This window comes from Mytilus trossulus, chromosome 2 (assembly GCF_036588685.1).
Source record: "Mytilus trossulus isolate FHL-02 chromosome 2, PNRI_Mtr1.1.1.hap1, whole genome shotgun sequence".
Classification (NCBI taxonomy): Eukaryota; Metazoa; Mollusca; class Bivalvia; order Mytilida; family Mytilidae; genus Mytilus; species Mytilus trossulus.
The window spans coordinates 27,640,169-27,666,239 of NC_086374.1; the positions used below are offsets into that span (position 1 = coordinate 27,640,169).

The window sequence follows — 26,071 nt, forward strand, 5'->3', positions numbered from 1 at the left end:
TTTGTCTTTTGGTTGTGTTAATTGTGTAGCTATTGTTGTCACCATGATCAATTAAAATGATTAAAGTCGTCTGATTTTATACATTGTAATATACAATAAGTTTTGTGATTTTGTTGATTTATATCAAGTGCTTTATGATGTTGTAATGAAATCACTTATTAGTGAACTGTTACAAGTGATGGTGCCTAGTATATGTTGTCATCTATCATATTTATTTTGTCGTTTATTGTTTTGTCACAAATAAAGTCGTTGGTTTTTTTTCTCATTTCAATTGTTTCCCAATATTTCATGTTACGGCATGACCATATTGTATATACGGTTTTGATCGTTAAAAGCCGTATGGAAATCTATAGTTGCGTAATCCACACTAGTTGAATATATATGCTGTTCTTTCATTGGCAAGCATATCCGTGACAACTCCTTATAACATGTTCAATTAAATATATAATCTCAAGTCTACACAGTTAATCTGTGTGGCATACTAGTAAAAAAAAACATAATTCTTATCCAATTCTGAAGTTGACTATTTACAACTGTCTTTATATAGGTATAAGAAAATCAGTTTCATTACAACATCACGACGATCACTTGTAACAGTTCACTAATAAGTGATTTTCACTTGATTTAAAAACTTCATTAAAAAAAGGTCAGGCCAAGTCAAATAGAATATTAAATATTGAAATAATAACATAACACCCCTCACCCATCCACCCTCAGTATCGTAACTATATCCCTTCTGAATAATTATATATAAGAAGATGTGGTATGAGTGCTGAATGCGGAGACAACTCTCCATCCAAGTCATTTGTAAAAGTAAACCATTATAGGTAAAAGTACAATCTTCAACGAGGAGCCTTGGCTCATATCAAATAGCAAGATATAACGGGCCTCAAAATTACTAGTGTAAAACAATGCATATGGGAAAACCAACGATCTAATCTATATAACGAGAAACGAAAAACACGTATATGAACCACATCACCAAACGACAACCATTGAACATCAGGTTCCTGACTTAGGACAGGAGCAAGCAAATGCAACAGGTTTAAATGTTTTACAGCACATTTCAGTCAGGATGTAGCTAATGATAATATCTTTGGTTAGCTTGCTTGTTAGCTGAACCGTGAAGTCGTTGTTAGGTAAGGTAAACTTCCCTCCTTTAATAGTAGACTAGCCCAACAGATAAACAATCTATCTCTCTGAAGGACTAAGTCACTTTAAAAGGAGGGAAGTTTACCTTACCTAACAATGACTTCACGGTTCAGCTAACAAGCAAGCTAACCAAAGATATTGCCATTAGCTACATACTGACTGAAATGTGCTGTAATAGGTACCAACCTTGTTTAACCCATACCTGTAGTGATCTGTAGTGTAACATCACAAAATAGAAAGACACTTCTATAAAATAACAACTGATTTGGCTTAACTCAATCAAAATTGTGTTGTTTTAAAAACTCATAATTTCTTCTTACTTAAAATTTTAGCATAAAAAGAGAAAGTTGTTGAAAAAATCTTTAGAATTTTCTTGAAAAATGCACCGGGTTAACAAAAGTATTGTATATAGTATAAGACTTAGTGTAGGCATTTTTATTCAAGCAACGTTCCGCTATGTAGATGATGTCCTCTCACAAAATAATTTGAAATTTCACATGGTGACTACGTTCGTTGACCGCAGATCCTATCCACTCAAACTTGAACTAAAGGTGATTATATAGATATAAGAAGGTGTGGTATGCGTGCCAATGAGAGAACTGTCCATCCAAGTCACAATATGTAAAAATAGACCACTATAGGTCAAAGTGTTGTCTTGGCTAACACCAAACAGCAAGCTATAAATAGTCCCAAAATTGACTAGTGTTAAACCATCCAAACAGGAAAACCAACAGTCTGATGAGTTAAGCCTTTTTCAACTGATTTTTATAGTTCGTTCTTATGTTGTACTTTTATACCACTGTCCCAGGTTAGGGGGAGGGTTGGGATCCCGCTAACATGTTTAACCCCGTCACATTATTTATGTATGTGCCTGTCCCAAGTCAGGAGCCTGTAATTCAGTGGTTGTCGTTTGTTAATGTGTTACATATTTGTTTTTCGTTCATTTTTTTACATAGATAAGGCCGTTAGTTTTCTCGCTTGAATTGTTTTACATTGTCTTATCGGGGCCTTTTATAGCTGACTATATGCGGTATGGGCTTTGCTCATTGTTGAAGGCCGTACGGTGACCTATAATTGTTAATGTTTGTGTCATTTTGGTCTTTTGTGGATAGTTGTCTCATTGGCAATCATACCACATCATCGGCTTCTTTTTTATATAATCTAAATACAAAACGAGAAAACGAGAAACACTTATATATAAACCAAATCGACAAATACTAGCTACTGAACATCAGACTCCTTACTTATGACAGGTGCAACCAAATGAAGCGGGTTTAAACGTTTAAAAATGTATCAACCTTCACCCTTATTTGAAACAATATAGATTGAGTAACATTATATCATAGAAAGCAACACTATAAAATATCAATTGAAATGGCTTAATTCATTTAAAGACATATTATAAAAAACAAGTTTTTAAACTCTGAATGAATAAATTTGATCTGTGACACAATTTGAATACAAAATCAATAAAAGAAGTGATGATATATTAAACAATTTCAGAAAGACATGGTGGCCGGATGCAGCCCTTTCGTCTTTTTGCGTTTTCTTGTTTCACTTTCAGGTGTGAAACTATATATTCTAGAGTTGGCGTGAATCAGATGTGGATATTAAATAAGCCAAAGATCTTTTAGAGTATATGATATAATCTAGGACTCTTTCATCTTACAATAGTATTAAAACAGTTGACTTTTCTACACTTTACCCAAGTATTCCCTACTCAAAGCTAAAAGACAAATTGAAAGCGTTGTTGTTGCTTTGTTTCATAAAATAAAACAGTGGCCAACGTAGAAACAAGTATCGTGTCTTCGGGAGGGAGAAATCATATTCTTTGTAAAGAATCACTCTGATTTAAACAAAGAATTCTCTGAAACTGACATTGGCTCGAGGTATAGGGTGAGGGTTGAGATCTCAAAAAACATGTTTAACCCCGCCGCAATTTTGCGCCTGTCCCAAGTCAGGAGCCTCTTACGGGGCGCCGAATGGGACTCTTGTGGTTTTGTACTCGAAATTCAATTTTGTACGGACAAAAGTGACTTTTGTTCAACAAAAATGAGTTCAGTTTAACAAAATTTGTATCATACTACAAATTTGAAATTTTGTCATACAAAATTAACTATCAGCGGACAAAAGTCACTTTTGTCATGACAAAATTCATTTTTGTTACACAGACTTGACTTTTGTAACCTAATTTGAAAATTGGGCGACAAAAGTCAATTTTGTATTCAAATTAGTTTAGTTTGGATTCTGTGAACTAATTTGCATACAAAATCGACTTTTGTTACACAAAATTGACTTTTGTGAGACAAAATTGACCAATGTGATCAACAAAATTGACAAAATTGACTTTTGTGAGACAAAATTGACCAATGTGAGACAAAAATGACTTTTGTCTCAACAAAATTGACAAAATTGAATTTTGTCTCAACGAAATTGACAAAAATGACTTTTGTCTCAACAAAATTGACAAAATTGAATTTTGTCTCAACGAAATTGACAAAATTGAATTTTGTCTCAACAAAATTGACAAAATTGAATTTTGTCCCAACAAAATTGATTTTTGTCTCACGAAATTCAATTTTGTCTCACGAAAGTCAATTTTGTCTCATAAAAGTCAATTTTGTCTCATAAAAGTCAATTTTGTCTCATAAAAGTCAATTGTGTTGTTACAAAATTGAATTTTGTCGTCACAAAAATGAATTTTGTCGTCACAAAATTGACTTTTGTCACAACAAAATTGACAAAATTGACTTTTGTCTCAACAAAATTGACTTTTGTCTCAACAAAATTGACTTTTGTCTCAACAAAATTGACAAAATTGATTTTTGTCTCAACAAAATTGACAAAATTGACTTTTGTCTCAACAAAATTGACAAAATTGACTTTTGTCTCAACACAATTGACAAAATTGATTTTTGTCTCAACACAATTGACAAAATTGACTTTTGTCTCAACAAAATTAACAAAATTGACTTTTGTCTCACAAAAGTCAATTTTGTCTCACAAAAGTCAATTTTGTCTCACTAAAGTTAATTTTGTCTCACAAAATTGAATCTTATCTCACACAATTGACTTTTGTGATTTGATTTCCATATCAGGTAACAAAAGTCAATTTTGTATGAAAATATGTTTATATTTGCATACCTTTTAGACAAAATTGACTTTTGTCAGGACAAAAATTAATTTTGTCTACAAAAATGAATTTTGTCTACAAAAATGAATTTTGTCTACAAAAATGAATTTTGTCTACAAAAATGAATTTTGTCTACACAAATGAATTTTGTCATCACAAAATTGAAGTTCTCATAAAACAAGTCTGTAGCACATAGTTTTGTAAGACAAAAATGATTTTGTTATGACAGAATTGAATTTTGTACAAAACCACAAGAGTCTCATTCGGCGCCCGTACCTCTGGCCTTTGTTAGTCTGGTGATTTTTAATTTTAGTTTCTTGTGTATAATTCGGAGTTTCGTATGACGTTCATTATCACTGAACTGGTATGCATATTTGTTTAGGGGCCAGCTGAAGGATTCCTCCGGGTGCGGGAGTCTCTCGCTACATTGAGGACCCATTGGTGTGCTTCGGTTGTTGTCTGAACTATGGTCGGGTTGTTATCGCTTTGACATATTCCCCATTTCCATTCCCAATTATATTATTAAGATGCTTGATTTCTTGATTGACAACATATTTGTTACATTTGGAGGACGTGTTTTCAAAAGACTGTCGCCTTCCAATGGAAACAAATTATGTCCCTCTTCTAACTGACTTGTTTTTTATCATGAGTCTGAACCCTATACAAGACTTTCTTATGAAGTAAGATAAGAATTTAAGTTACTGAGCAATATCCTTTATCTTTACTTTCCGCTATATAGATGATGTTCTCCCACTTAATAACTCAAAATTTTGTGACTATGTTGGACGCATCTATCCCATCAAACTAAGATAAAGGATACAAAAGATACAGTTAAGCCTGTCTCATATCTTGACTAACATCTAAAGAAATTGACAATAGGGTCGGTTGAAAACAAAATTTTACGACAAAAGAGATGATTACAGCTTCCCAATTGTGAACTTTCCATTTCTTTGTAGCAACACTCAAGCAGCGCATGCATACGGAGTGTACATCTCCCAATTGATACGATATTCCCGGGCTTGTATTTCCTATCAAATTTCATGTTTTCCTTATTAGAGAGTTGCTGCTCACAAGGAATCTATTTAACCAACACCCAATTGTGAATTCATCCCTTCGTAAATTTTACGGACTCCATCACAAGTTGGTTAACCGTTGTGGAATATCCGTTTCACAGATGATATCAGATATGTTCCTTATGTCTCTTTTCACGAATGCATATGACCTGCCGAATTAGAATATTTACCGGGTTTGTAATAACATGAGCAACACGACGGGTGCCACGTGTGTATGGAGCAGAATCTGCCGGCTTACCCTTCCGGTGCACCTAAGATCACCCCCAGTTTTTGGGGAGTTCGTGTTACTAGGTCTTTAGTTTTCCTTGTTGTGTCCTATGTACTATTATTTTTTGTTTGTCTTTGTCTTTTTTAGCCATGGCGTTGTCAGTTTATTTTCTATCTATGAGTTTCACTGTCCCTCTGATAACTGTCACCCCTCTTTTCACACGAAATCGAGAAAGCGAGAAAGCGAGAAAACAAAAAAGGGAAAATGTGAAATTGTGAAATCTATTTCATTTCCCGTTTTCGTGTTTCGCCTTCGCTTTTTCGCGTTTATCTTTTTTTTTTTTCGCTTTCTCACTTTCTCTCTCTCTCGCCTTCCCGATTTTTTTATTTCTCGATTTCGCGTAAGCAAAGTGAAAGGAGAAAGCGCGCACCATATATATGTTTCTACATTTTTTCTTTTTTCTGATTTTTTAAAAATTTTATTCAGAACTGAAAGAAGAAAATTTAAGCATTTTTTCCTTAATATCCCTATTTACCTTTAAAAACAAGTTTCTTGGGATGTAGTACAAACGATGTATTGCTTCAAGGTTGTCATAAAATGAAAACTAACACATGTTCATGACCATTTTCATTTTTCAATTTCCTTAATATTTTAGAGGCGGACATCTTTTCAAAAATGGGGTGGAGTGGAGTGTCCGCGTCAAGGAATAACATAAAAATGAATACGTTGTACCATATATAGCTAAGCTCCGCCTTCTTTTCTTTGGATTATAGTTGAGCTTCACAGCTACCTTTACATCTAGGTACTATTTCTGTATTATTTCTGTACTCAAAATCTGCAGTACTGAAGTCTACTTTTAATATTCAGTACTATTTTGTTACTTTAAAATTATTGTAATATTTAGGTACCCGTATTTTACAGTACTTTATTTGTACTTGAAATTTAGGCACTACAGATTTTTGGTTACTACTGTTACATTTTCAGCATTTTGAATGTTTTTCTATTTCAAATCTCTTAAAATTGATGATTTTCATGGAATATTGATATCACTTTTAGTATTATTTCTGTACCAAAATATTTAGTACAAATCAAGTACTGCAAAATACAAGTACCCAAATATTACAATAATTTTAAAGTAAAGAAATAGTACTAAATATTAAAAGTAAATTTCCAGTACTACATATTTTTAGTACAGAAATAGTACCTATGAAAAAGTAGCTGCGTAGATATCTAATTAATAAAGTATAGTATTAGCACAACATTAACTTGTAGATAATATACCATGGTTTTCCCTCAACACACTGTTCAAGCCAATGAAATTATTTCTTTAAAACATCAGAGGAAAAAATGCAATTTAGATTTCAATAGTAAAAACACTCAGGCATTTATTAATGTTTAGATTCTCCAGTAAAACCTTAAAATACATTTTGATTTAAAGGTATTCATATTTTCCCTGTGACAAAATAATCACAGATTTATCTTACCTTTCGTTTGGCGTTTTTATAATGTCGTTTTTGAAAGTGACGAACTAAGCAACGGAGGAGAGTATTATAAAAAAAGTCTACACATGAACCATAATGTATATCACCTTAACTGAGGGTCCGAAACTCATATCCACCTGAATCCGCCTCTGATTTTACTTATTGTTAAGAAATCCCTCAGTCTATCTCCTAATGTGTGTAACACAGTAAAATATATTTGCAGTTATTTTTTATCGTTTTTTTAAGGTTTCAGTTCAATACAGCCCGTCTGATATATCATGCGTCGATATTTCAATGTCAACACATTTCAATTTCAAATTGTGCAATCTTTCTTTGAAGTTATGGTTCATCACTCTTCCACAAAAAATCATTCTTATACAAGTAAAAACGATGATTAAAATATATTTCTAACCTATGATATAAAATAAACTTGACAGTCCTTGCGCAAGTTCGATTTCTATGTATATCAATGTTTATATCGCTTATATGACGCCCCCGGGTGCGGGAGTTTCAAGTTGCATTGAAGACCTATTGGTGGCCTTCGACTGTTGTCTGCTCTATGGTTGAGTTCTTTCCTCCCTGACACATTCCCCAGTTACCATTCTCAATTTACTTGAGGTCTTCAGAGGTCAACTCAATGGTTAATTACACTAAAATACACACGAAATAAAGCCCATTCATGTAAAAAAAATTATTTAAGACATTTTTTTTTAATTTGGAGAAATGTTTTTAATGGTTAAAAATCAAATATGAGAAGTTGAGTCATATCGGTGCCCCTTTAACACCAGACATATAATCAAGTTCATTTTTGTTTGTATCAGAAATATCATGCACGCCAAAGGATTGTATGAAAATTTAATGGAGTTGTAATTCTCGTGTGCTGTAGTGAGTTTCAGCTAAAGCTAAATGCGGACATGTTTCTTTAGAGATCTTAGGGGGGGAAATCGAAATTCGTTTCGTTATTTTCACAGACGTCATTTTTATAAATTCAGACGAAAATTTACAAGTGACGTCACTGTGAAACTGACCAACCTCGAAACATTTTGATGACCCCGACAAGACCCAATTTTATTATGGAGGTGCGAGAATTTCCACCTCGATAAACCATGGAAACTGTCTTCCCTTAATCGAATACAGCTATATACATTCTTTAATTTAGGAAATAATTTACATTATGATAAATATTTACACATAACTGGGATGTAATAAGCCTGGTTAGTGCAAAACATCGCTACCAGAGGCCGCTGAACTCCGAATGCAGATAAATCAAATATGGCAGCCGAGGACGGGGTATACCCCGCTCGCTGGGAAAATCAGTGCGATTTTAAAGGTATGCGTGTGAAATTTAACGAACCACTACCTGTGTTGTATTCATTATTAATATGGGTATGAGTCCAGTTGTCATTTTGTTCATATTCACTGAAGATCGCAGTTTGTATTGATCGCAAAAATCTGCATCCCCATTGTGGCTTCAACTGTTGGTGTATTTTGATTTTATACATGCCTGTGTATTATGCTACAGGTCAAGATAAATGTCTTCATTTGATAGTTATTTGAGTGTAAATTTATCTGTTCATTTCAATAGGGAAGAAAATACAGATTGGGAAATGGTTATCTTCATATTTTGTAAATGTCTTCCTCTTTGCTGTAAATTGTACAGTAGTACCATCAGTATATCATGTATATGATGTACATATATATAAATTGACACACTGCTGATTTTACTTTTAGGTTACTTAAGTTTTATACTGACGGAAGTGCAGACTTATTTAAAAATTTTGCAGGTTAAATATTTTTGGGGGTCCCAGGCTAGAATTTCTCCTATTAAAACAGAAGGCCAGCATAAAATAAAAGGCTGTACATTTTATCTGACCTTACTTTTTGCATAAATTGAAACATTTATTTGTCGATGCATCACACTCACTCCATTGTTCTGATTTTTAAGTCTTTAGTTATTCTGTTAGGACTGTTTTTTTTTATTTTTGTCTATCTGTTTGTTGTTTGAATAATTTATGATTGGTATGATCTTCTGCATGTCTTCGGGATCCCAATTCAAATATTTAGTTGAAAACTACAAAACTAAACAAGCAGTTTATAATGAAAAAAATGTCCAGATACCTAATAAAAATATGTTCCAATTTTTGATAAACAAAATAGAGAAAAATATGAAAAATTAAAATCATTTAAGGACCATTGAAAAAAGAACACCTGAAGGTACATGTATCTATTAATTAGTTTACCTTTATGACAATACTCTGATACTTTTAATAACTTAATGCTCAAATCGTCTTAATCTATAATCCTAAAGTTTTGAAAAATATGCATTTTTGGCAACAAAATAATTAGTCATCTTTTAACCATGTTTAAAGTTTCTGTCATTAAAGGATATGAAATCTGAATGAGAATCATATTGTTTTGGTTATTGCAATGTTCAATAAGCATAGAAATGAAAATAACCCTTTACAGATTTGGTGCATCTAAATCTAGGTCAACCAAAAACTAGTCAATACTGGAATAGGTAGGTTTCGATTAAGAAAAACTGAGCAAGAGTTATTTCCCTTTTGATGTCATGTTTGAGGTCTAATATACTTCAGCCTATTCCATTTATCCCTCCTTAATGGTGGCACAGAGAAATAATACAAAATCTACCAAGTCAATAGTAAATGCATGCAAATACATTTGTACATGTACTTGTCATTTGATATTTTTAAGTGGATATATCTATAAAAAGATGTCCCTACCTGGTCAATTTTGTATTGTCTTAAAAATATGAAAGTGCCCAAATCAATAATAGGCATACATATGCATATCTGCAAAATGTCTTGGTTATGTATATATATATGCAACACTGGCACAACCCAACGAAAATGTGGCCATTTCACTAAATCCTATCCCTTAAACAACCAATTGTAGCTGCTCAAAATTGTAATATGTTTATCCCCCCAAACATGAACATGTCCTAATTATTTCTAATTACCAAAACGTTTTGAATCTTTTAGTGCTAATATGTCCTCTGGTCTGTAAAAGTCACAAGCTAAAGGGACTCAATTTAAAACACCAGTTTTTTGCTGAAATTCAAAACCATTACACCAGGACATCAAATTGTCATCAATGCTAAATTCCTGTGTTACAATGCAAGGATGAAATCTAAAGTGGAAATCTCATAAGTTGCAGAGATTGTAAATAATCACAGAAAGAATAAAAAGAAGGAATGTACATGTGGATACAGTGAATATCTTAATGTCAGCAGGGATCTCCATGACCTGTTTAACGATGGCGCCGCGCCATCGTCAAATGACTCGCGCCATCGTTAAATTGAATTGCGCCATCGTTAAATTGTCTTCCGCCATCGTTCAAAACTTCATCGTTTTTTGAAGCCCGACGCCATTTTTTTATCCATTATAATCAAATGCATGTAAATGCATAACCCTTAGGCATTTTATGTTATAATCCAATACAGTTCTAACGCCTGAGGGATATCTGGATTAAGATCGGTAATCACTTGTACCTTAGCTTGTACAGGTAGATCAACAAACCAGACAGGAGAATACTATCTGAGGATAGATGATCCATTTGTCGAATTAATCAACTAAGTTTCAGCAAATGATTATGATAATTTAGATTAAATAAATAAATTAATGATCCAGTTACAAAGAAAACAGTTAAACCAGTCGAACACGTGCTTTATTTTGACTTACGCAATCAGTATCCCCCTTTTTTAAGAAGTACAAAATAAGACGCATAACAGTAAATATTATTTCATCGCAAATAACTCGAGTACTGCTGTAACGATAATTTAGAATTACTTTTAAAAGTTTAAAAGTAAAAACTTTAAAAATATTTCCTGTAACGAAATATCGTATCGTAATTCCAAATTCATTTCGTATATTACAATCAAATTGATACATCCGCGTTTCCGGTTTCTATTCAGACTCGAAAGATGCATGTTGCACAGCATCAATTTGCCAGATAAAGTCATTAAAAACCTTTTCATTTGTCAACGTTTGCTTTACAAATCTCTTTAACCTTTTACATAACCCATATGAATCGTTTTGTTGGTGGTGCAAATCAGCCATACCAGTAATGGGTTCTGAATTTGACAGTGTCCATGAAAAATAAGCTCCACATCATATGATTTTTAACCCCCACAACAATTACCAAAAATACGAGAAATCTACATGGGGACCTTCATGACAGCTTTTGGTCATTCTCGACTAAGGGGGGACCATGAAGACTTGGCATTTGAATGGTTAAAAACAGCAATAAATGAAGATATTGATAGTTCTAATTCTATAATAGACTTTCAAATAAATATAATTTAAATAAGCAATGAATTAGCATGTTCACCATTCCTTGTATGGAGGGATAAAATACTTCCGATCGCGCTACTCTGTATTGCGTAGACACGGTTTGTAATGGTGAAAGTTCCTCCATCGTTCAATTTTCATCCATGGAGATCCCTGTGTCAGTACCTGAAAATGCTTGACAAAAGAATTTAAATTAATTGTAGTCCAAATGTTATTGTCAAGAATTTGTATCGAATACTTTCTTTTTGTGCTCTTGATTCAAAGATCAGGTCCAAGGTCCCTGTTATAAGATCACCTTTTTATTTTGATTTCAAACTAAAGTTGTGCCACAGTGGTAAAGAATCATTTGTCATAAAGGTGGATATATTTGAACACTTTTAGAATATGAATTTTTAATTTGTTGTGTGTGTAAAGTATACACTTTCTTTGTCCTACCGAAATGTACGGCTAGACAAGTATGGGTGTACAGAGATAGTGTCATATTAACACATTTAGGGGATAGGACACTTTTAATGGGTATGTTAAAGAACTATGCCTATGGTCACGCTAAAGTGTGATGGTCTTCGCTAAAGTGCTATCCCTTCACATGCTAAAGTGCGATGGTTTGCAAAAGTATAGACGTAATAAACATATTCTTTTGTGGATAGTTGTCTCATTGGCAATCATACCACATCTTTTTTATACTATGGATAATGACATGAATAGTCTTTTATACAAACAAAAAAATGAATATGCATGCCGAAAGATAAATGTAGAATATAATAACTTTCAACCAAATGTCCATGACTTACTTAATTAAAACCTAACCGTGCATTGTTGGCTGAGGCAAATGTTTTTTTTTCGGGTGATGGAAGTACGACTTGTGTCCTGCAGTCGACCATTTTACTATACAGATACAGAACAAAAGTATACGCATAAGAATCCTTTATCTTGTTTCTATTAGAAGCTAACTGATATATTGAAATCATTGTATATGTTGCAGTTTACTTTGCTGTCCCTGTTAAAGAATTGTTGATTTTATTGAAAAGTAAAGTCGATAAAATAAAGGTTCATGTTTCATGCATAAATCATAAATTGTTCGCCTAAACATTAGTTTGTACTTGTAGAAAATGCAACTTGTATGTGTACTCGCTGCGAAAAAAGAGAAAGCTCAGAGAACAATACATTGCAAATTTTGTATTTGTTATTTGCAACGACGACTTTCAGGGGAGATGTTCACATTAGTGATAGACTATGTGAACGGCAAGTTTCGCCAATTATCCAAATATTTGATACCGGCCTGAATTTAAAAAAAAATATATTCAGGATATTTAGATTTTTGTCACAGCTAAATTACCATTTTAGCAATTATAACATGGTCCTTCTTAGCTTCTTGATTTAGAAACATCAGTTAATCCTTCTGGTAATTATAAAGCCTATAACATATGTTACATAACCTAAGAATACTAGGTTTTGCAAAAAGACTTTTTATTAACACCTTTTTGGTCCATCCCACTTTAGCGTGATATTCCATCATACTTTAACAAACAAACAACCATTACACTTTAGGGTGATACACCATTATACTTCAGCATAGACCATTGCCTTTAAGAGTACCATCACACTTAACATGCTTAAGAGTCCTACATTTATATATGAATTGAAATTTTACATAGACACTACTTTCATTAATTAGACAATTTAAAACAATACATTAATAGTAAAGTTCCTTTAAAATTTCCATTTCATTCATTTTGTCTCAGTTTAATTACTTTAATCTTCTTTTTTTTTAGCAGACCTTGCATAAGTCACTAATATTACTTTTTCCTGTATGTAAATATGGCTGTTATCTTTTTGTGCCACAACTTATTTGTGCCAAAGCTACTTCTGTGCCACTTCATTTTGAAAACGAATGCATATGGGTTTCATTAATATTTGTGGCAATAAAACAATAAAGATTAAACCATTGCAACAATTGTACACGGAATTAGATATGTCATGTCCTGAACCTTTGTGAGAGAACAAAATAATGTATCTAAAACACAAACATTGACGGCTGTGGACGTGAAGAGACTTCACCTCAGTTCCAACTAATTTCTCCATGTTTTTTTTATAAATGTCTTTGTGATCTCCTACTATAATTATAGCTTTTCCTCTGACATTATTTTCTTGAACAGATATCTTTACATGTGAAAAAACTATTCCATTACTGAACAATTTGTTTGTTTATGTTCTGTTAAATCTAAACTGAGATTTGATACCATTTATTGGCCCAATTAAAACCATCAGAAAAAATAAAGAGTGTTAAATTGATACCTTTTCAAAACTAATTGGCGCAAATTAATGCTGGCCAAGTATTGTCTAACCTATAATTAAAGACTTACTTACTTATCCTCTTCATCCCCAGTGGGACATAAGGCCACAACAAACTGCCTCCACTTATCTCTGTCCTTAGCCATGTACTGGGCTTGGCCCCAGGTGTAACCCATTGCTTCTAATTCTGCAGTAACAGTTCTTCGCCAGGTGATTCTAGGTCTCCCTGGTTTCCTTTTTCCTGGTGGTGTCCAATATAGAGCTGTTTTTGGTGTGCGGTGTTGTGGCATTCTCAGTACATGGCCTAACCATCTACACCTTCGTTGTTTAATTTCTGCTGTTATGCTCTTAGCATTACATTTCTCCAAAAGGCTCTTGTAGCTGATCTTATTTGGCCAGAATATTCTGTTGATCTTTCTTAGGCAGCTGGTATGGAATGCATCTAATTTTTGAAGGTCACTAACTAAAACACGCCAAGTTTCTGAACCATACAGCAGGACAGATTTTACATTGCTGTTGTAAATTCGCAGTTTGGTCCTTAAACTGTACTGGTTGGACTTCCAGATAGTATGAAGTCTTGCAAATGTTGCACGTGCCTTAGATAGTCTTGCCTTTATATCCTTTCCTGTTCCATTATCTTTACTTATGATGCTTCCAAGGTAAGTGAAATCTTCAACACTGTCCACTGGCAGATCATTGATTGTTATTGGTATTTTATTTCTGGTGTTAATTGACATTACCTTGGTCTTCTTGGGATTGACATTCAGACCAGTTTGCTTTGCATAGTTGTTAAGTATGTTGGTCTTCTCTTGTAGGTGTTCACTTGTTGTTGATAATATGGCTATGTCATCAGCAAAATCAAGGTCTTCTAGCTGGTTAAACATGGTCCACTGGATACCCCTTTTTTTGTCTGATGTTGTATGTCTTTGTATCCAGTCAATGGCCAGTAAAAATAGGATTGGTGACATTATACACCCCTGTCTTACACCAGATTTAACTTCAAATGAGTCTGCGATAGAGCTATCAAGGATGACACTGCATTCAAAGCTGTTGTAGAAGGCTTTTATTAGCATCAAAATTTTTGGTGGAATTCCATACGATTTCACAATTTTCCAAAGAGTTTCTCTATGTATACTGTCAAAGGCCTTTTTGAAGTCAATGAAATTGATGAAAAGTGATGTGTTCCATTCAATGCATTGCTCGATGATGTTCCTCATGTTCCTCAGAGTGAAAATTTGGTCAATGCACCCTCTACCTCTTCTAAAGTCTGCTTGTTCTTCTCTAAGCTTTTCATCCACAATTTTATCAATTCTTTTTAGCAGAATTTTGCAAAATACCTTACTAGGGACAGATAGTAATGTAATCCCTCTCCAGTTGTCACAGTTGCGTAGATTGCCTTTCTTTGGTAATTTCACAATCAGGCCTTTGCTCCAGTCTGATGGAATGTCCCCTTCTTTCCAGATGACAAGGAAAAGATTGTGGAGTACCTTAGATGATGTATCTATGTCTGCCTTTAACATCTCTGCATGGATGGAATCTATGCCTGGTACCTTCCCTGTCTTCAATGATTTAATGGCATTTCTTACTTCTTCTATAGTTGGTGGTTCTGTGTTGATGTTTAAGTCATCTTCTGATGGTTCAGGGGTAGCTAAGATATCAGGCTCAGGGCAGTTTAATACCTCTTTGAAATGCTGGACCCACCTTTCTGCTTGTTCCCTTTCAGTTTTCAATGCTTTTCCATTTTTGTCGTTTACATGTGCTGTCTGTGCATTTGATGTTCCACAGAGTTGTTTGGTGATTTTGTAAACTGTACTCAACTCTCCCAGAATGGCTGCCTTTTCTGCTTCTTTTGCTAGGTCCTCCAGATATTGTCTTTTGTCTTTTCTAGCACTTCTTTTAACCTCTTTGTCTTTTGCTCTGTATGTTACTTGTAGTTGATCTTGTAACCTTTTTGATTTTGCATTTACTGATTTCTGTTTTATGGTTTTTCTTTCTTCAATTTTTTGCCAGGTGTCAGATGTTAACCAGTCTTTGTTCTGTTTTGTTTTGTGACCAACTGTTTTTTCTGCCGTCGTTACATAATTAAAGAGCTGATGTTTAAGTTAATAATTGAACTTTCACACCTCACATATGTAACAGTTTAGTCAGTCAGATGATAAGTAAAAACAGCTAATTTAGTCACCTTTTGTTTTATTAACTTGTGAAAATTTTCAATTTTACACAATAAGAAAATCCTGATTTTTAAAATAATTAATTAATATATAGATATCTTTAAAATATGCAATAAATTACAAGAGCACAATCATTTTTGTCGAGCCTTCGACTTTTGTCGAAAAAACGAGACTAAGCGATCCTACATTCCGTTGTCGTCGGCGGTGTCCACAAATATTCACTCTGTGGTTAAAGTTTTTGAAATTTTAATAACTTTCTTAAACTATACTGGATTACTTCCAAACGTGGACAGAAGCTTGTTTATGATCATAAGACAGTATCCAGAAGTAAATTTTGTAAAAATAAAATTCCATTTTTTTCGTATTTTACTTATAGATGGACTTAGTTTTTCTGCAGGGAAACATTATATTCACTCTGTGGTTAAAGTTTTTGAAATTTTAATAACTTTCTTAAACTATACTGGATTACTTCCAAACATGGACAGAAGCTTGTTTATGATCATAAGATAGTATCCAAATGTTAATTTTGTAAAAATAAAATTCCATTTTTTCCGTATTTTACCTATAAATGGACTTAGTTTTTCTGCGGGGAAACATAACATTCACTCTGTGGTTCAAGTTTTAAAAATTTTAATAACTTTCTTAAACTATCCTGGGTTTGTACCAATCTTAGACAGAAGCTAGTTTATGATAAAAAAATAATATGCATAAGAAAATTTTGTAAAAAAATAAATCCATTTTTTCCGTATTTTACTTTTAAATGGACTTAGATTTTCTGCCAGGAAATAACATGTTCACTCTGTGGTTAAATTTAAAAAAAAAAAAAACTTTCTTTTGCTACTTTTAATTTGTACCAAACTTAGACAGAAGCTTGTTTAAGATCATAAGCTAGTATTTACAAGGAAATTTTGATAATATTTTGTACCTGTGTATCTGTATTTTACTTATAAACAAGATAAATGGACTTAGTTTTCTTCCAGTTAACATTACATACAGTCTGCAGTTAAAGTTTTTAAACATTTATTAGATTCATAAACTATCCTGGATTTTTACAAAACTTGGACAGAAGCTACTTAAAATCAAAAGATAGTATCAAGAGGAATATTTTTATTGATTTTTTTCCTCATTTTGTTGAGCCTGTGAATTTCAGCAAAAGTAGGCGAGACACTGGGTTCCGCGGAACCCTTACAAATTTTTTGATGCATTTGCCATAGGGTACCAGTGGTGTCTCATACCAGTTTGGTTTCTGACTGACATTGTTATGTTTTAAAATGAAATGTGTTGTTTCCTGATGACATGGATAATATTCATGGTGAAAAACAAGGCTGACATTTTTGATAATCGTCCGAAATGTTGTCGTCAATGTGACTTAATATTTGGATCGATCAACATTCAATGAGAACTCTCAAAACGTGACACTGACTTAATAACTTGACAAAAATGAAAATCCTGCATAGCAAACTCTTGCAAAAGTGACTTGATATATAGACCAATCAATGCAACGGGATCTCAAACTCATCAATAATTTATAGTTATAGTCACAGTACTGAGACTGTGAAAACACTAGACATTCGGACAGGAATTGCTATATAATTTGACCGACCTGCATCTATTTCATTGGTTGTTGACAACTACACAAATGTTCTCAAACAAGAAAGAATGGGTTGCAGTTCCTGTTACTAGAGATGTCAGTTTAACAGCCCAAAAAATTGTTGTGGTCATGCAGCAAAAATTGACTTAAAATGCAGAACATATGAAATTTTAAAAATAATTCCAATCCAATCGGAGCAGGTCAAGATTTTATTCTTTTTGGTAAAAAAAATTGCCATTAAAATATAAAATATAATTGTCCTATTGTACATGTAACCATTTTAAGCATTTTGATTTTTCTTAGGAACTACACATCAGCGACTCATTTCACACCAAAAAATTACTACATGTAGTAAAAATACTTAAAAGTCTTGTAAATTTCAGTATAAGTTAAGATCAATTTTAGTTGTAAGATTTATTGTGAAAGGAGCCCCTGAGCTTTGTTAGATTTGGTACCAGGCTACATTTGAGCATGCTTTACCATGTGAAACTCTAGCTTTCATTTCAGTTTTTTTTAATCAGCTTCCTGGGAGATCAAATACACATGATACTTATTATTACTTATTTTTACAAAAAATCCATGCTTGAAAGTTTTCTTGGAAATTGCAAATAAGAGCTTCTTGAAATTTGATATATATATGGATTCATATTTTCATGCTACATCCTGTGATGCAATTTCTCATTCCTCACTTATCAACTTCCTGATTTCAGAATAACTTTCTTGTTCTTAAACTCATTTTTATCAGGAATTTCAAATCATGATCAGGACACCTTAACATTTGATATTGGTATTCATTTGAGCATACATGTACTATTGAATCATTGAATGTGATGTGTTTTCACATCCATTGTTCTTCAACTTTCATTTTTAAACCAAAAAAAATATAGCTATGTGTCATTATCATGATTAGTAAGCATTGTGTGTATAATAGATATAAAAAAAAATAAGATCAGAAAAAGTACTTAACTTTATAATACTGGTATACCCCTGTGCTTTTCACATTTGTGTTATAAGTACTTTTTCTACAACCGCAAAAATTGAATTTTTTGGTCATATATTGGTATGACGTTGGCGTCATTGTCGTCTGAAGACATTTGGTTTTCGCTCTATAACTTTCCTTACCTTAACCTTAATTCTCTCCGCGCCAGAAGTCGCATAAGGCCTCCACGCTGCTTTTCCACCCTTTTCTATCTTTTGCCGCTGTTCTGGCACTATAACTTTAGTAAAAGTTAATAGAAATCTATAAAATTTAAACAATAAATGAGCAGTTATTGTTGCAAAGTTTTTGAATAAAGGAAAGGGGAATGTGAAAAAAAATTTAGGTGGGGGGGTCATTTTTTTTTTCATTTCAGATTTCAGAAATAAAAATAAAATTTCTTCAAACATTTTTTTGAAAGGATTAATATTCAACAGCATAGTGAATTGCTCAAAGGCAAACAATTTTTTTAAAAGATCATTAGACCACATTCATTCTGTGTCAGAAACCTATGCTGTGTCAACTATTTAAACACAATCCAAATTCAGAGCTGAATCCAGCTTGAATTTTGTGTCCATAACCGTTCAGAGTTCAACCTCTGCGGTCGAATAAAGCTGTGCCCTGCGGAACATCTGGTCTATTACTAGCTATACATGTAGAAAGAAGGCTTTAGATATCGGAATGTTTAAAAACTAATGAAAACAAAAATAATATTTCTAATAACAGACTATTATGGTCATTTCCTATCTCTGATCATATTAGATTGAAAATATTATATTGATTTTGTGTAAATTATTAATGAAATGGTTGTTAAAGCAGCTATAATAAAATGTCCTTTAAAATATAAATTTCATCCTTTTTGTGCATGTAAACACCTGTTTTATACTAAAATCTGACATATTTTTGAGTAAAAATTCTTCCATTCATCTGTTTAAAATAAAAGTGCTTTTTGAAAATACTGCTGGTCTTTGAAAATAAATTAGTAATAAACTTTGTTAAAAAACAATAATTGTATGATGTTATACATAAACTAGTGTTTCAATGGTTATGAGTTAAATAGATATCAATGGTTAATCTGTTTAACCAACGTGTTTCAAAGTTTATAATGTTGCAACTTGTAACAAAATGCATGGAGATCCCTTAACAATAATCAGCTCAAAAAGGGTAAATTTAATCATAAACTGCTGCTACACAGACTAATTAGTAAACTTCCATTTACATTAAATGCTTCAACAAACTCCATAAGTTTTACTCTGTCATGCTTATCATAATTTTCATTAACTGCATATAGAAACATATACAATGTACCTGTAAAAGCCCCATTGCTGGTATATGTCATCCAGTCGTAGTTAACATAAACAAAACTTGTACTTAGTATTGCAGGTATAAAGACAAACACCTATATTTATAAACATTTGACCAATACAACATCACTTGTCCCATAACTTTAATATATTTCTACTGTTCAGGAGTTATGGTCCTTGGTAGATTGATTATAGATTTGAAAATGGCACTTATGGTGATTTTGTGCAATAATGTATGAAATGTTCATGATGTTATTTAAATTTTCATATGATGTTACAGATGACAACATGGCGTTCAAGTTTGACATTGACGATTCACTTTTGCTGTTCAAGACTTGATTCATGTCAGATAGATTGGAAAAAGGCACAAAGCATGGCAGGACAAAAAAGCCTGAAATTCCCATACATTCCAAGACATTAATTTAATGTGTCCTACATGTAGCTAACCTTATAAGTTAAACAATGGTTACCTAAAAGTTACATTTAGGGCTTCAAAATGGAGAATATCTTGTTCAATAGATCTAGGGAATGTGAAATTATATATGCATGTATGTCTTGTATGTTGTTGTTTTTATTTAGATAAAGCAATTGAAAAAAATGAAATATTATTGCAGGAAAAAAATATTGACCAGATTTTCCATAGCATTGTGTGGGAAGAAATTAATGTTTTAATTTAAATTTAGCAGAATTTAAAGACTTTAAACTTTTTTCTTTCAGAAAGTATATATTTGGGATGAATGTTAAAAAAAACATTGAAAAAAAAATCATAAATTTGGCTAGGAAAATTTAATACTGGTCCGAGTACACAGTTATTTCGTAGTGCATTTCTTTTAGACAATAAATGTAAATAAAAAAAATCCCACCTGCGCTTTCTCAATAACATTTTTACAGTATGTTGTACTACTTTTGGGACAAATTATATCAAATTTATAGAAAACTTCATCAGCTCTAACTCAAAATATGGACACTTTTGTGTTAAGGGGGTCTTGAAATCTTTTGACAGCTTCCGAAGTGCTAATTTTTGACCTTTTTCAGCTGGACCTAATCACTACTTTACCTAAATATTTATGACCCAAATTTTTTTACAGTGTCATTTCACCCCCCAACTTGCTATATGAGGCATAAAACATGGAGAATTAAATTTGGAAGGGGTATAACAAAAATTGGCAAGTAACACACTGTCCACATTAAGGACTATATTTGTGGACAACGAAAATCAAAGGACGATAACTGTGTACTCGGACCTAATAGGATAGAAAAAGTTGACCAATCTTTATAAAACTTGGTATGACATAAGCTTAATATATTATAAGACTGCTTACAAAGTTTCATAACAATAGGATATATATTATAGACACTATGATTAATTCTATATTCAACTTTACGTGTTAAATTTGGACGTTAAAATTGAGAAATTTCAACTATCAACATTTGGGGCTTTTAAAATTAAAATGTTGCAAAAAAATACTTTTAAAATGCCTTAATATATAATACATCATGTATTTAAAGCAATAGAGTACTCATTTGATATATCAGACTTAGCATAATTTTTCAAAAGTCAAATTTATATGAGCCTGTGCCTAAAAATGGAGGTTTTCCAATGAAGGGGAGCCTTACATGAAGATGTAATATTTTCCAGCAATTTTAAATTTGTGAAGCTTTTTGATTATAAATAATCCTTACATATGTACTTATTGTACTTTAAATGGAAAGAAAACTTACAAATAACATATCATATTAGTTTAAAAGGGTCTTAGGCCAAGTATGACTAAAAATAATTTAGGGTCAATTTAGGCCGTAGCACATATTTACATTTAAAAATGCATATTGAAGCTATAAGAAATTAAAAAAAAATGTCTTTTCTATCATTTCTATACTCAGGTGACATGATACAATAAATCAGGGCACAAAAAAAGCCTCTTACATTCAACTTTTTGAGCAGACAGTATGGTCTGATACAAAGATTTTTCACTTTTTAGTGAAAAACTTGCATGCAATTTTAGTCTCAACAGGCTTATAGTTGAACCACATGGTATCCTACAGGGGTAAAGAAAGATATTATGTGAAATGAAACAGGTACAAAAGACATTGTTAAATGCTTTTTATACAAATTTAGTGAGGTCTTTATTATGGACTTCAACTTTTATGTGCCATGCTCCTCACATTTAACTTGATCCAAACAGGGTGTCAAATGAGGGTCATTTATACAACACACTTTACTCATATTGTCTGAGATAATCTTCTTTTCTGTAGATTCAGAGTTCAGAAATGAGTAAAACAACTGGATTAAAGCATAGAAACACAAAAATTGACACATGAAAACATGTCAGATAGAAAGTCAAAATGCCACTTATGCATCAAAATTGAAAAAGCTATGAAATGCTTATTTTGACCATATAATGCCAAAATTGGTCATTTTTGCAGAAATTCTGTCAAATAAAAGTTTAAATCCCTTAGTTTTATGCTATTTAACAAATTGACACCATCAAATCATTCAGGGAAGTTGCCAAAGTACAGATTCTATATTTCCTGATTTCACCTCTTAGGTCCGAGTACACAGTTATTTCGTAGTGCATTTCTTTTAGACAATAAATGTAAATAAAAAAAATCCCACCTGCGCTTTCTCAATAACATTTTTACAGTATGTTGTACTACTTTTGGGACAAATTATATCAAATTTATAGAAAACTTCATCAGCTCTAACTCAAAATATGGACACTTTTGTGTTAAGGGGGTCTTGAAATCTTTTGACAGCTTCTGAAGTGCTAATTTTTGACCTTTTTCAGCTGGACCTAATCACTACTTTACCTAAATATTTATGACCCAAATTTTTTTACAGTGTCATTTCACCCCCCAACTTGCTATATGAGGCATAAAACATGGAGAATTAAATTTGGAAGGGGTATAACAAAAATTGGCAAGTAACACACTGTCCACATTAAGGACTATATTTGTGGACAACGAAAATCAAAGGACGATAACTGTGTACTCGGACCTACTGTCCTATAAAAAGCATTTATATTAGAATTTCAATTTGAATAGTAAATCAAATTACTGCAATGACAATGAGATGATACATGTTGCCTGTTGCTACATACTGATTATTTATGTTATTTCAGTAATGACTCCAGAAGACTTTGATGAACTACGCATGTTAATGGAGAAGTTACAGTCGCGTAGTTCCCAGAATCGAAACTGGACAGAAATTATCAAGGCAGTCATAGTTGCAATAACTAATGTAAGTTAGAATGTTAGCCATTCTCAAAATTCAAGTACATGTACTATTTTTATGCCCCCGCCAGAGTAAAGGGAGCATTAAGTTTTACCCTAGTCCTTCTGCAGAAATGTACATACTTATGTCCCAAGTTGGTTTCCATTCTTTAACTCTATATATGAATACAGGGAGATGCGGGTTGTGCATTAATGAAACAGCAACCCAGCTAAAAAATCCCATCTATTTAAAGTTATAAATCATGAATACAGGGGTTATTTAGTGATTTTATAAGATGCAATGAGACAATTTATTTTGATTGAACATTTATGAAACTGTACAACACAGAGCTTTTCACTGAATATAATTTCTTTTAGAGTAAAGTTTTCACTCAATTTAATCTAAATGTATTCTATTTTGAAGAAAAAAACGTGTAATGGGGAACCATTTATTTTGAGGGACTTCTTATGAAATTTTAGATATTACATGTATAATTCCCTGAAAGCCCCTTAATTTTCAGATCCTCTGAAAATGTGTTTGAAGGTTTTCACTTATCAAAACCAATATTCATTTCTAAATAAATACAAAAATATTTCAAAGGCATTAAAAAATTTAACTGTTTTAGTTAATTTGGAGGCCGAATAATGTCTGTTATCACACTTCCAGGCCTGTAAATGGATTAATTCATTATTTCATGTGTCTTGATTGGTTTTGTGTAAGTGATTGTCTCTAATTATAAGTGTGAAAATGTTGATTTCCTGTTGCTTGAGTGAAAATCCCAGAGGAATTGTTAAAGTTAATATCATTGTCTCCATGTCTCTTGATTGATTAAGACTAATATTTAGATGGATTTATTTGGAAGTGTGAAGACAGTTATTCAATAGAAAATGATTGAACTTGGTAATAGTTATGTGTATACATTTAAAGTGTTTGAAGATATAAGCATTGGCTGCATGAAGGTAGTTTTTAAATTGTCTCTTCGTATGGACAACTGGAACAATGGATAGGATGCTTATGAAGTTTTGCACAGTTGTTTGTGCAATATATGTAGATATCCATATTATCTTTTTGTTATAATATCTATATATATATTTTTTTAAATCACATATTTTGAGAAACAGTTTTTATGAACACAAAAATTCTAAAATATTGTATGTATCAATGAAATTTTGCACAGTTGCTTTTCATAATAGGTGCAATACATGTTCATTGTCAAAATTTATCCAATAACCAGCATTTTTGACAGGCTGCTATAACACATAAAGAAATTCATCAGCTTCGATTTTAATGAAACTTGATAATAACATAGAACATATATGTTCCTGTTGTCAGAATTTATGAATATTTAAATCTCTTATAATCATGATTAAAATAGATTTGTTTGTTTGTATCAGAATAAGTTATTTTTTCTGTACCTCACACAAAAATAAGCATGTGTACTAACCAATAACTGAATCCTTTGCCAACAGGCTTGTGTAAGGGACGAAAACACCTCTAAATGGCAGGTGCAAATAATATCGTAATATTAAACAACAATGACTCTTTCTTCAAAGTCGACATGAACAGCCATTGGTATAACAATCAAATTTTAATACATTTTCACTAATATTGAAATAGGCTCAAAGGAATAAAGTGCAAATGTCCCGTGTATTTTTAGGGCAAATGTCATTTTGTGTTACAAGTGCAAGCATCCTTTAGGCCTTGGGTGTATAGTATGAAAGTATTCCAATTCACATGTTAATATTTACATGTATTATAAATTTACAGGACAAGCGTTGCCAGTCAGATGCATTGGAGAGGTCCAGCATACTGTCATGTGTGGACAAGCTACAAAAGGCAATTAAAGGTAATATATTGACAGTGCTGTGAAGACTTTTTTGTTGGTTGCAATAGACAATCATCAATTTAGGACCTATTGGAATCTTGTTTTATTTGTAGTTTTGTATCATATTTGGAGGTTAAGCTTGGTTATAGATGTTTACAAAAACATGTCCTCATCCTCATATTCATTATTTTGACAATTGAGCTTTAGATTAAAAGTTGGGTTAAGACTGAAGACTGTTCCTGAATATTTCTACATAATAGAGATCAAAAAGATGTCAAGTGAATCAATGCAACACCTTCTTGCAGCACAAACGGTTGGAGAAGAAGTATACTACAGTTGCCTTATATCCTCATAAATTCAAACTATAAAAAGACAACAGCATCCTGGTTACTGCAAAGAAATATTTCATAGTGGTTGACATTTCGCTAATTAAGAGTGGCAGATTCAGGACAATATAAGGATAGGAAAAAAATACTGCATAAAGTCTAATTGGGTCAGAGAGATACCATTTTTTAAATGTGGCTATATCCAAGTTAGCGATACAGGAGACTGAGTTGTTTTAATTTCAACTAAGAGCTGTCTTTGTAGAGACAGAAACTTCATTACATTACAGTTGAACATATGTGCCATCTGTTTGATATTTAAAACTTTTGTTGTAAAAAATAATTTCTATTACAACATGTTTCACACTACATTAACTTTATACATATTAATGGCTATTGATATAAATCCAGGAACTTGTTTTAATGAAGGTTTATCAAAATACAGATAACAACTTAGGTTTATGGTCAGCTTCAGATTATGTAAAATGGTATTAGAAGAAATAAAAATGTTTTCCATTTATTGAGGAAAATCATTACTTATTAGGCATGTTAGGAGGGGATAATCTACATGTATAACCAAAAAATGAAAAAGGTATTAAAATTGTAATGAAAAAAATATTTTTCAGTTGAAAATCAGCAAACCCTGCTGGAAAAACTGGAATCCATTGCCCGACAGCAAAGCTTGATGTTTAATCCACCAGCACTTCCAGATAAACCAGCCTCCATCAGCTGTGAAATGTTTACTGTTGAAATCTCCATGGATACAAAGGGAGTTGTAAAAGATGTCAGAGTTTGTCATCAGGGTGAAGCAATGGTTAGTTATGTGAAACTATTCACAAAATTCACATACTTCTTCATTAATTGAATAAGTGAATGAAACTTCAAGGTCAAATATAGTGCAACTTTACATCTCTGTATAAAATATACAAAGTCACATCCGACTCAGAGTTTTTGAATGTCTTGAAATATATGTTTATATAAAAAAAAAAGATGTGGTATGATTGCCAATGAGACAACTCTCCAC

The 26,071-nt window shown here is 32.4% G+C and overlaps 1 protein-coding gene across 2 annotated transcripts in view; it reads left to right on the top strand.

The window, feature by feature from the left end:
- Positions 1–8,080: 8,080 nt before the first annotated feature.
- LOC134706898 (mediator of RNA polymerase II transcription subunit 1-like) overlaps positions 8,081–26,071 on the top strand; it is a 40,527-nt gene continuing 22,536 nt past the window's right edge. For both annotated transcript variants that reach the window (XR_010105670.1, XM_063566251.1), the window contains exons 1-4: positions 8,081–8,377; positions 22,808–22,926; positions 24,667–24,745; positions 25,674–25,861. Coding sequence is in view for 1 of the 2 variants with exons in the window: in XM_063566251.1 (XP_063422321.1) it covers positions 8,320–8,377; positions 22,808–22,926; positions 24,667–24,745; positions 25,674–25,861 (444 nt within the window). In the remaining variant the exon portion in view is untranslated. The remainder of the gene's footprint in view (positions 8,378–22,807; positions 22,927–24,666; positions 24,746–25,673; positions 25,862–26,071) is intronic.